Here is a 12,804-nt window from a genome sequence, read left to right on the forward strand (position 1 = left end):
CCTTGGGGTGGGGGTGGGGGCAGGAAGGTGTGAGCCAACCTCTTGCTGGCCGGACTCCCTGCACTCTGAGGGTGCTGCTGGCAACGGGACCAGAACGCCCGGCAGCCTGGGACAGGCAGCGGTAGGGGAGGCTGGGACCTGCGCACGTGCGCCCAGCTGCGGGAAATGCTGCAGCCCCAGGGGGCAGCCCCGTCGGGGCGGGCTTCACTCCCTGGCAGCAGCGAATACTCGCTGGGCCACCTCCCCCGGGAGGAGTCCGCATCCCGCCCGGCCTGAGTCCCAAGCAGAGTGCGCCGGGCTGGCGGCGAGTGCCCCGCGGTGCATGCCCCGCACCCGGGACCACGCCCCCGCGCCAGAAGCGTGCGCGTGTGCGCCTTTAAGAGTCTCCGCTCGTCGTCCCACGTGTGTGATCAGCTGACGGTGACGTTGCGGGGAGAGCGCTCCCCTGTTCCTGAAACATCGGGCGCTGCGGGCTCCACGGGGGCTGGGCTGGGCTATCCCGTGAGCCTCGCCAGCCCAGTGCTGGCGGCTGCGGGGAGACGCTGCAGGGCTAGTCCGAGCGGCAGGGGCGGGGCAGCCGCAGTGACAGCCCCAGATTCCCGCCCCCTGCCCAGGGAGGCGGTGCTGGGGGAACCTTCCTGCCTGAGACCCTACCCCACCCTATTGGGATCATCCTGCCGGGAACGGAGCCCCTCCGCGGCAGTAGCAGAGTCCCCCCCCTCCCCCGCCGTCCCCCTTTCCCTCTCGCCGGGACTTTCCTGCCAGCCTCAGAGACCTCACCTCACCCTGCATCCTGGGGACTGTCTGCTCAGCAGCAGTATCAGCGATCACTGCACCACGCCCCTGCACCTTCCAGCCGCTCTTCTGGGGTCTTCCTAGCAGGAATATCTGAGACCTTCCTTATACGCGTCGTAGAGGCTTGTTCCCTCCCTTCCGTACCCCAAAGACTTGCCTGCAGAGAACGTCAGAGACTCGTTAGTAGCAGCAGCCTTCCAACCAAGACTCTTCCTGAATAGCAGCAGACCTCCCCTAAAATCATCCGAGAGGAGCAGAGAGCTCCTTGAGACTGCCTAGCAAGAGCAGACCATCTCTATTCACCAGTACATGGATTATCTGGTATGTAGTGGGTGTAAATTGGGAGCACGCCCCCCATCACTCTTTTCTTTCCTATCTTGAACCTTCCTACTAAACTGGTTATAGAATACTCCACTGTATTAATATCGTCTTTCTGACTACAAAATGTTTTAAAGGCTATTGGGTTGGAGGCTGGTGGAACCCTACAGCAAATAAGTAAAAAAGTAATTGAAAACAGTTCTCAGAGCAGTATTACAACACTGGAGAAAGATCACACTTTATCAGGCTTAGAATAGAAGGCTGGGGAAGGGGATAATTCTACACCAGATAAAGTATGCTCTTTCTCCAATGTTGTAAAATAGCTCTGAGGGTGCATTCATGCCTAGGTGTGTGTGCTTGTGTGTGCCCTGAGAACTTTTCCATTAAGTCCTTGAATGAGTTCCTGATTGTGAAGTGGGAGTATTTGTCTTGTTCTATCTTGATCAGTCTTATAGAACTATTAAAAGCCAATAAACCAGAACGATTTTGCTAAAGTGCTCTGTAGCCCCACTCATTTGGTTGTTATTAGAACTCTAAAGTTTTGACCTAGGTCACTGTTTTTTCCCCCCCCCTAAATTCATTAGCATAGGATATGCTTGAATGAGCTAAATTGTAACCTTGGGCATGACCAGTACTGCATCTGAGTAGTTTAGTATTCACCAGTAACTTTAATGTTTCTTAATGAACGTTGCCCTTATTTGTCTGCAGAGATTTTATCACAGGTGTGTACTTCAGGCCAGGGTGGTAGTTAAAAGTTTTCATACTCCAATGTGTGGGCCACTACCAAATACACTGAATGGCTATGCTATGTAGTGAACTGAATATTTTAACGTGATTCCATTTTACCTGAGTTCTTTGCGTTTAAAATGAGAGACTAATGAAAACTTCCAGTTAAGCTCAAAGTGTTATGTTTTTTCTTCTTGTTCAGTAGTAAACACTTAAAATAAAAGGCAAATCCCTTCTTGCCATCCCCATCTAGTAAAGGGTTGTTCGTATCCTGTGTGATGAAGTAGGTTTTTTTTTCCCCCCTTGGAATTTGAAGCTCTAATCTTTTATGTCATTCTTTCTTACATGGACCATTGTGATTTTTAGGGCAGGTCTATGCTAACCCAGAAGGTCGGCTTAAGATAAACTGCAGCTACGTAAATAACATGGCTGGAGTTGACTTACCTATGCTGAATTTCTCCAGCATCCCCACGGTGGAAGCTTGACAGGAGAAACTCTCCCATCGACTTCCCTTACTCCAGTAGTGAGAAGTTCCATGGTTGATTGGGGCACCTTCAGCAGTCAGCTTAGCGAGTTCTTATTAGACTCGCTAAATCGAATGCTGAATGATTGACCTCTGCAGTAGGGATGTTAAATATTGGTTAATTGAATAGTCGAGTAACCTCATGAATTTTTATTGGGTGGGGTTGGCAGCCAGTGCAATCCAGCCTAGGGTTGTAATAGTGTAATCCATTAACCGATAAGAAAAAGCTTATAGGTTAGTTCTATAGATTACATGCATTTCTCTCCCCTCTCCCTCTTTTCCCCCCTGTCCTCCTCCCATCCCTGCACCGACAGTAAACTTATTAACAGGCTAGTTCCGGCTTGCACCAGGTCTGGGACCTATCCTTGCTGTGGCTCTGTATTTAAAGTGTATTAGGAGCCAGGCAGGCAGCACTGGGTCCAGAAGCTCAGACCCCTCCCCAGAAAGGGGCTGTTGTATCGGAGGCAGCAGTGCGGGGTGACAGGCAGCCAGTCCGTGAGGGGAGCTGGTTTTTAAACATCCCTAATCCACCCCACTCCCGAGGAGTCCCCTGCCACTCCATGCTGCTGTGTCTTTATCAGAAGCTCCAGGCAGAAGCTGGTCCATGAGGGGAGCCAGTTTAAAAATCAGCTTCCCTTGTGGCCTGGCTGCCTATCACTCCGTGCTGTTGCCTCTGATACAAGGGTGGCTCTGTCCGTGGTGTGTCTGAGCTCCTGGACTGGGCATGAGGCTGAAACTGAGGAGGTAGGCAGGCAGCCCGGCTAATGCAACAAATGCAGAGCTGCAGTGGGGGTAGGTCTGGGACCTGTCACAAGCCAGGACTGAGACAGGCTACTGGCTAGCTTGCTAAAAATGTACTGGGGTGGGAGGAATGTGTGTCATCTATAGCATTAACCTATTACAATTTGTGCTTATTGGTTAATTGACTACACTATCGCATCCCTGCTCTTCAGCATGGATCCTCCTTTTAATAAACATGACCTACGAGATTGTCTTATTAGATAGTGGGCAAGATACCTCTCTTCTTTGTGTTGCAAGATTTTACCATTGAAATGAAAGCAGTTGTAACAGCTGACCTGATTCCCCCTCCCTCCTTCCCCCCCCTTCCCGCAGATGGGGAAAGAGACACAATATTTTCAACACTTACCTGAATGTTGGGTTTGAATACAGGCATCTTGGATTTATTTTTGGAGTAGAAATGCTTTATTTGAAAATGTCATGCCTGTAACTTGTATGTTAGGCTTGAGTCAGGGAGGGAGACCTTTGTATAAATGAAATGGTAGTTTTTTCTTTAAGAAAATAGTTAATGGAATACTGGCAGTGAACTTGCAGTGTCTCAAATGCAGCCTTACTGTGGCTTCTCAAGATCCTGGAGCAGTTTGTTTTCTTCTATCAAGTTAGCTAGTTTCAGAACTGAACATATCTCATGTACTGTTCACAGCGAAAGTTAACCTGCATGACTGCGATGGAAATTCTGGGGAACATGCATCATTGTGAGATTTCAACATTCATTAAATTTATCAAACTGGTAGAGTTGTGAGGGGAGATGCTTTTAAAGAAATGAAATATAAATGCACTCTTATGCCTTTTTTCTAATCGTTAGGCAACAAGCCTGATCTCAGTGGTACTCAGTCTTTCCAGACTACTGTACCCCTTTCAAGAATGAGATGCCTTGTGTACTTCCAAATTTCACCTCAATTAAAAATGGCTTACTTAGAAAATTAAACAGAAAAATACAAAGTCACAGAATACTGAAAAAATGCTGTCCTTCTCATTTTTACTACACAATTATAAAATAAATCAATTGGAATAAAATATTGTACTTACATTTCATTGTTTAGTATATAAATCCATATAAACAAGTCATTGTTTATATGAAATTTTAGTTAGTACTGCCTTCACTAGTGATTGTTATGTAATCTCTTTTAAAACTAGGTAAATATCTGGATGAGTTTATGTACCCAGTAGAAGAGCTCTGCATAACCCCACTGATACACGTACTCCTTGTTGAGGATCACTGGCCTAGCTGTTCCCTTTGTCCGTTTGTGACTTCATTCCTTCTTTCAAATCGCCCAGCATGCTTGGAACGATATTTAGTTTGGAATGATGTTTCACTTATTATATGACAAACTTCTTTGCTTTCTCTCTTTAAGAAAAGTCTTTTGTATGCCTATTATGTGAAGTGTTCCCTTAGGTTTTTGTTCCGTTTGTACAGCCCTGGAAATCCACTTTGTATTTGTGGATTTGGGTATCTGCAGCTTATTTTTGTGCATATGGATGCAGATACTAATTTGGTATCCGTATAGGGCATTTGGCGCTGTTACAGCAAGTATTTTTTTGGAATGTAGCCTTTTCAAGATACAACTTCATCTCAATTCATCTGATGTACAGTGCCTTGTATATTTGCTACACTATATGAAACGTGAGGGTTTGGACTACACATCCCAACTTCAATCAGGTTGGGTTTATTGTAGGTGTGGAGAGCTTAGTTCATAGCTCAAATCTAAAGGCTGATCCAGTGTTGACATGGGCCAGCGTCTAAGCTGCCTTTCTTTAGGACCAGAGGACAACTGATGTGACCATAAATTTTCACAGCAAGGAAAAAAGCCACCCCCCTTTTCTTCAATTGAGAATAGTTGTACTATTCAGTATTCACAGTTTCAAACAAATAGTTATACAAAAAAAAAAAAAAAGCAATAAAAATGTTGAATTTGTGCCCATATCTGTATGAAACTCAAATAAGAAAAAATTATCTCTGGCAGTTACAGTATATTGCTTTTGGGTGCATACACTGTATCCTTTTAAACTGGGTGTTCATTTTCTTCCTCCCAAAAAACTTGAGCATTGAGATAGTTTTACTGACAACTTATTTCTTAGCTTTATCTGTTCTGCTTCTTTTCTGTGAAATAGCCTATGAATGGTAGTTCATAGGCATGGCCTTTGGTAAGGAACAATGGTTCAGGAAACATTCACAATCTGCTCCAATAAAACACATGGGTGATCAGTTAGGTGAGAATTTTCATATCTCACTTCATCAGCCTGGAGGACAGAGGCTCATTGCACTGTGTAAGAATAGAGACTATTGCTATTTGGTATGCAGGAATGGCATTCGTTGCTTATATTGTATCCAACTTTAGATGCTAACCACAGCGTGACTTTCATAGAGTGGCCAGAGAAAAGGAAGAGGTAAGTGGCTGAAATGGTGACAGCAAAATGGGAAAGCATACTGGATGGAGGCAAGGAGTATTGGATAAGATAGGGGAAGCTACTGCAGGCTCCCTCTTACCCATCAACAGCCTTCTTGAAGGCTTTCTTCCCATGGGTGCATCTACACAGCAGGGCTTAGCTCAATTTGCAGAGTTTATTTTGAGTTATGTTAATTCAGTAGTTTATTTCAAAATTGGGAGTGTCTACACAGGGCTTACTTCAAAATAGAGCACTCTTGCTCTGACTTCCCTTACTCCTCATACAGTGAGGGTTGTAGGAGTTAAGAAGTCTTCCAGCTGGAGTCTTCATCTACACAGCAGGCAGCTATTTTGAAATACTAAGTTATTTCAAGGTAATGCTGGTTATTTTAATATATGGAGATATACCTATCTCATAGAGCTGGAAGGGACCTTCAGAGGTCATCAAGTCCAGTCCTCTGCAGTCAGGCAGGACCAAGTTCCATCCCTGACATTTGCCCAAGATCCTTAAATGGCCTTCTCAAGGATTGAGCTCACAACCCTGGGTTTAGCAGGCCAATGCTCAAACCACTGAACTACAATGTTGCTGTACCCAAGATCTTATAATGGAGGCCATACACATTATAGACCCTACTTTTGATTGGAGCCTCTCAAGTTTGGCTTCAAATGGCCTGATCCCAAGAAGTCTAAGTGTTTGCAACACCCTTCAACTTCAGCAGGGAATTGTGGATACTCAAGCATTTCTTAGGATTAGACTTGAAATTAGCTTTGACCCCTGGCCTGAGTTTCTCTTTCTGCACTTCTGTTCTACTACTGGCTTAGAACCTGATCTTGCTCCATGGCACCAAACACTGTTACTAATTGATTCCTTACTACAGTTTCCTTTCAGGAATTAGGTATCCTGTACTTTGTTCCCAGTTCAGGTTTGTTTCATTCCTTAAGAAGGTGGGAGCCTGGTGTTTAATTTAACATCTTTGGGCTTGATCTACACACTCCCCTTCGTGCTCCCCCCCCCCTTTAAGCAAACAAACTGGTCTGGTTTTTTTTGCTGGGAGCATCATATTTTTAAGCAAGTTACACCTGTACATTTCCTAATGTGGAGCTATTTATTGCTATTTCCCTTCCCATCTCGGAATAAACTACTGTAAGACCCTATGTTATGCTGCTTTATATTGGTTGTTACATCAGTAAAACTTCTGTATGTGGGTAGTCCTTTGGTGGATCTTACTATACTTTCTTGTTGTCTTGCATCTGGAGCTTTCACTGGTGTAAGTAAAGAAGTCTAATGCAAATTTAGGTTTGTGGTGTTTGTTGTATGTTCAGTGCTCTATGGTTCAAGCAGGAAATTATGCACAAGCCACACCTTGTGAAAAGTGTGGATTCAGACCAGACTTCTCATTTAGTTTTAAGCTGTTCTGGAAAGCTTGTAGCATAAAACTGCACCACTTTGACTCTCACATTCATAGCTTACAGTGCAATGCTTAGACTGCTAAGGAGCCTTTCATTGAAACTTCCTTAATGACATGCATGACTTATACTGCATACTTAATGGTTTCCTTTTAACAAAAAACACCTGTCTGATGCTTTTACTGCATTCACATATGGTGAAAGCTACTTTGTCAAGTGGAGCAACTTCATCAAAGTGATTTAACACATGATTTTTCAGGGAAATTATACAAATGTAGATTGGAAGGGAGCACAGTATGTAATCTATTTCAGTCCTCTGCATTATGGCAGAACTAAGTATTATCTTGACCATCTCTGGTAGGTGTTTGTGGAATCTCCATTTTTAAGAACAGGTTAGACAATCTCCCTAAGTTACTCTGATAGGAAGTTTTCCCTAATGTCTAACCTAAATCTCCCTTGCTGCAATTTAAGACTATTATTTGTATCAATGGCAGTGGAAACAATTTAGCACTCTCCTCTTTATAATAACAACCTTTTGTGTAACAGCCTTTTGTGTAATTGCAGACTGTTATGTTTCCCCCTCAAACTTCTCTTGATCAGATTTAAAAGTTTACCTTCATTCAGATTTAAATCAGTATGTGACACTAATTTGGAAACTGTCCTATTATAATCATTGATTAAAATTTATAATAAAATAAATTCAAATGCTGTTAGTGAACCTTATTTGGGTTTTGTAAAACTGTTATTCTCCCCGCCTCTTCCTCCAGAGTCCCTGGGGGTGGGAGGGTGTGTGTGTGTGTGTGTGTGTGTGTTAAAAAAACAAAAATAGATCACATCATCTTGATCATATGGATAGTCCCATTGACTTTAAGTTTGCGTGCAAGTGTTTGTAGCATCAAGGGCTAAAGTATTTTTATTAAATTTGTCTTAGTGGCATAACATCTTTGCCATATTAAACATATTTACTTCACTGTTAACAGTTTTGCTGCTCCTAGCATGGATAGCTGAGACAGGAGCGGACAGGTCAGTGTCCTAGGGTAGTCTTCCAACCCTTCACTGCAAAACACCCAAACTCCACTGCTGTCAGATGAGATGAAGGGGAGGATGCCCTCAATAATCCCCACTACGGATAAGTACACAGCCCTCTCCCTACTACTCCTTGCAATCCTGATTCTGAGGAAGGGAAGAGGAAAACCTTCCCAAAGCACATCTACTGAACCTCAGTCCCAGTGGGCCCCCCCCACATTCTCCTCTATACATGCTATCCTTGCTGATCTGTCAGGCAAAGCAGTAGATAGGTTTTGTGCCCTGGAGCTGAGCTGAAGGGCCAGGTTTGGGAAGGGAGTGGAAAGATGTAGTTTGTAGGGGAGGGAGGATACTCCTACATGCAGCCTCAATCTCTGCCCCTGCCAGCAGACCACCTTGGAAAGTGGGGTGTGGGGAGGCATCTTTGGGCTATTGCCTACTGTTTGAGAGTCTGGTTTTAAATAGCTACTAAGCCAGTAGAGAACAATCCCTCTTAAGCAAACTATGCAATCATGGGATAAGAGCCTTCTGGGAGGGACCTGGGTAGAGGTTTTCTGAAGTCCAAGTACACTATATCCATTAGATCATTCTTGTCCATGGGTTTGTTTACCCTCTCCAATAATTCTCATAGATCAATGAGAAATGACTTCCTTTTACAAAAGCTGTGTAAATTTGTCCCCCAACAAATGTGGCTGTATTCTGTTCTTCACTATAATTTCAATCAATTTGCCTAGGAAGTTAGGCTGATTGCTCTGTAACCGTCAGGGCTGCCCTTAGACTCTGGGGGGGGAAAAATTGGCATCACATTAGTTACTCTCTAGTCATCTGGTATGTAAGCACGTTTAAGTGATAGCAGAGCTAGTAAGTCACCTATTTCATATTCAAGTTCACAACTCTTGGATGATTACTGTCTAATACATTGATCTTGGTGACTTAACCATTTAATTTATTCCAAAACCTCTTCAATTGACACCTCAGTCTGAGACCGTTCCTCAGACTTGTCATCTAAAAAGAATAGCTGAGGTCTGGATTGAGGAAGATTCTCTCCACAGTGAAGACCGATGTGGAGAATTAATTTAGTTTCTCCAACAGCCTTGCCGTCTTTGAGTGTTCCTTTTATCACCTTGATCATTCAGTGGCCTGTTGGTTGTTTGGCAGGCTTCCTTTTCTGACAGAGTTAAACTTTTCTATTACAGTTGAACCTTTCTAAATCAGGATTCCGTAGCTTGTCAACAGTGGTCTGCTAGAACCATGGACGTTGCAAGACTAGAGAGTCCTGGTGGAGGGCTGATGCTTGGGATCCCTGTGGGGCTGCCTGGAAGGGCTCAGGAGCCCATGGGGTGGCAGCAAGGCTGCCTGGCAGGACCAGTGCTGGGATGGGATGGAGGCAGAAATAACCTCCCCTTGTCTGGCAAAATCCCTCATGTAAGACCAGTCAGGTCCCGAGGGTGCTTGCTGGACCAGGGAAGTCCAACCTATAGTTTGTGTCTCTTGCTAGTTGCTCTTCAAATTCCTTTTTGGCCTGCCAAGTTATCCTTGGCATAATTGAACTGACGGCCTGTGTATTCTGCAGAATGACTGGTGATGTGTCTCCAACTTTTTGTGGTAGTCCTGCAACTTAAATTTAGTGTTAAGTTGTCTTGTGGTTGAACCAGCTAAAAATCTCATGCAAAATGTTTTTTAGTGAGGAAAAACAGCTAGAAGAATATTGTTGTTCTCTGATTCATCTACTCAGTACTCTTTTATAATGATTATAGTTCAAAGAACTTCCCTAGTTCCTGTCTGGATATTGTTGGTGTTCCATTAATCCCATTTTGCCATATTTCAAAATTTTAGTTTTTTTTAACTATTGTATTTCAGTAGAGGAGCATCTCTAAATGGATTTAAAAAGCCCTATGAAGATGTGAGTGCACTACCAGCAAAGGAAAACATGACCCTAGTACTTTATTTCTCATTAAAGGAGAACTACACACAGAACTGTAGGCATTAAATGGGAAATATTAGTGGAATATGCTTATGTATGTCCTTGCATGGAAAGAAAAATCTTCTTGGAACTGTAACCTCAAATTTGATGCGCATGCTAACAACATTTTACATTTAAAAACAGGCAGTGGAGGTTTTCTGTAATTCTGACCAAACTATGGATTTCAACCATCGGGGCGGTGGGGCTACAGCTACAGAGGGTGTGTTTGTGTGTCAGATCTCTGGGTATGGGTATCAAGACTTCTGGCAGGAAGTTCGGGGGGAGCGGAGGGGGAAACTCTACTCCCACTTTCAGGTAGGGATTGGGGCTTTAGACTGAGGGGAATTCTGCATTTAGGGCTTCGGCCTTGTGGTAGGCACTGAAGCTCTGGGCTTTAGCTCCACAGCTCTGCTCCCAGTTTCAGTCCAGAATCAGGGCCTTGTTGAAATCATGAACCCCGGTGCTAAAGCCCCAGGCTGTACAGTATTTGCTGCTGTTCTTTCTTCTTTGTCTCTACTACTGCCTGATTGAACCCAGGTTCAAAGGGTGTCTGACCAGTAGTTTCATAACTCTGGTGTTTTGTGACTTTTAGAGTCTTCTGTACTGCAGATGGCAATTTGTTAGTTTACATCATTCACCCCCATCCTTCAAGAGGATGCTAACTTAATCTTTCACTGTGACATGGGAAAAAGTCTGCCTGTTAGACTTGATAATGGGAGCATTAGCTTATCGTATCACTGGGCCAGTAATACCTTGTCAGTTTCAAAATTCCAGCAATGGCAACATAGTTTTGTATTTCTTTCCCCTTCAGTGGGCATGTGTAAGCTAGTTTACACAAGCCACATTCATGCTCTTACTTGTCCTGTTGCAGTTGCATTCTGAAACTATCCACCCTGTTACAGAACAATTTGAGAACAATTTAAGCACATGCTTCACATTCATTAATGCTATGTACACAGACTAAAATTTTACAGTAACATGGCATATTAGAATAAAAATATAATCTTGGTTAATGTTTATATTGAAATGTTTAAACTGCCCCTCCAATGTCAATTCAGTTTGTAACAAAATGCTTTCTTCTGTTTTTGTATCACAGTATATCCACCATCAGTATTGAGTCTGAGTAGTGAAGAGGAAAATTTCTCATTACAAAAATTTAAACTTAGTATGGTGAAATCAGATTAAAAAAGATCATTTTTAATATGAACAGACATCCAAGGTTAGCTATACTCTCTAAATTGTAAACAATTATACAAAAACATAGAGAGCCTGTCAACTTAAATCATAAGTTGTAAGTAACAACATTTTCCTATTACTAATAACATCTTAGGTTACCAGAAGTGAGAGAGGTTTAAAAAATATCAAGTTTACTTTTCACTAGTTATCTCTCTATTTCAGGTTGGGCAAATAGTTTAGCTTTCACTTTCAGATTCTCTGACCTGCTCAATTTGACTTGGATTTTATGAGGGAAATGTTGTTAAACCTATTTCAATAAAGAAGTTACTACATTTTTTTAAGAGTTGCTGTCCCAAGATTTTAATTTTTGTGAAAAATTAAGTTGATGCCCTTAAATCATTTGCCCATTGAATTGTAAATTGTGTGTGTATAATTTGCTCCTAACTCTAAAAGTATTTGGAAAGCAGGAAGTACAGGTTGAACGTTTCTAGTCTGGCCCCCTTGGAACCTGAGTGGTGCTGAACCAGAGAATTTGCCAGACCATGGGAGGTCAGTATTGTCTATCAGCATTACCAACATTCCCACTGCTTACTGGGTACTTAGGAGACAATTACCTCTAATTTACTCCTAAATAACAGTACATAACACTGAGAGCCAGGGCTGGTGCCTGTAAACAAACTTCATGGGACTGTGGGAAACTTGACCACACCCAGGAGAAGTGGATATCTGGCTAACTAAACTCAGGCCGGTCTACAGATATTACTGGACCAGAGAATGCCAGATTAGAGAGGTTCAACCTATACTAAATTCTGATTGTGTTGTGGTATGTAACCATTGTGATTCTTTTTCCCTGTGCTCCTGCTGTTCATTTTCCCTATTGCCTTGAAAAAATTAGGGATGACAGAGAGTTGATGGCACTACATAATTTACTGGCTGCTTCTGCAAATCCTATATGGGGATTCCATAATGCCATCATTGGCAAAGCAGATGGAACCATAATTGCTCCATTGATGATGTTTTGAGGTCTGTGGCTTCCAGACATTCTCAGAGAAATGTTCATTCATTACAAGTCCCAAATCACAATGTCAGCCACATTAATGTAATGGGAGCCATTTTGTTCACTTGTTTAAACTGCAATATTTTTAGCATATGAACTAACACTGTGAACTCCTGTGCATTGGAATCACCCAAAGTGTAAAACTGGTAGCTTGTAACTATTGTTTCCCAGAGTATGAAAAAGATCTCTTTGAAAAATTCATTTAAAAGGGGTGTGTGTGTGAGATGAATTTCAAATGCATTGATGCGTGGGTCAGTATATTTAATTACATATACAAATGATCAAATTTGAAGGGCAGGGGTCTTAAAGAGGAGACATAGGTTGTTATTTTTTGGACTTCTTTATGTGATGTATAAAGGTGGCTTGAACAGGCATTTTTTGTGTGGTTTATTATTAGTTTATATTTAGGCTGTGTATGTCCAGTCTACTATAAATGACCATAGACCTAACAGAGGTATGGCATTGCAATAGATTGGAAACAGAGCTCTTTGAAGGGCTTTAAGATCAACTTTTGCACAAATGCCCATGAAATAGTAGTGAAGAAAGAGCTTCCTTTTTACAAATTCATAATACTAATCCTTTAATGTATTACAGAGTTTGAAACTGAAATTCAGAAAAGATAAGAATA

At 42.6% G+C, this 12,804-nt stretch overlaps 1 protein-coding gene across 12 annotated transcripts in view; it reads left to right on the forward strand.

Annotated features, from left to right (window-relative positions):
- The first annotated feature begins 374 nt into the window (after positions 1-374).
- The window catches only part of ARL15 (ARF like GTPase 15), a 301,461-nt gene continuing 289,031 nt past the window's right edge, over positions 375-12,804 (forward strand). For 4 of the 12 annotated variants that reach the window (XR_012904918.1, XR_012904919.1, XR_012904920.1 and 1 more), the window contains exon 1: positions 382-1,116. Coding sequence is in view for 8 of the 12 variants with exons in the window: in XM_075932475.1 (XP_075788590.1) it covers positions 1,105-1,116 (12 nt within the window). In the remaining 4 variants the exon portion in view is untranslated. Of the gene's footprint in view, positions 1,117-12,804 lie in introns of all 12 variants that reach the window. The other 8 variants (XM_075932470.1, XM_075932476.1, XR_012904917.1 and 5 more) reach the window with 6 other exon arrangements.

The sequence above is a fragment of the Pelodiscus sinensis genome, chromosome 6, assembly GCF_049634645.1.
Source record: "Pelodiscus sinensis isolate JC-2024 chromosome 6, ASM4963464v1, whole genome shotgun sequence".
Taxonomy (NCBI): Eukaryota; Metazoa; Chordata; order Testudines; family Trionychidae; genus Pelodiscus; species Pelodiscus sinensis.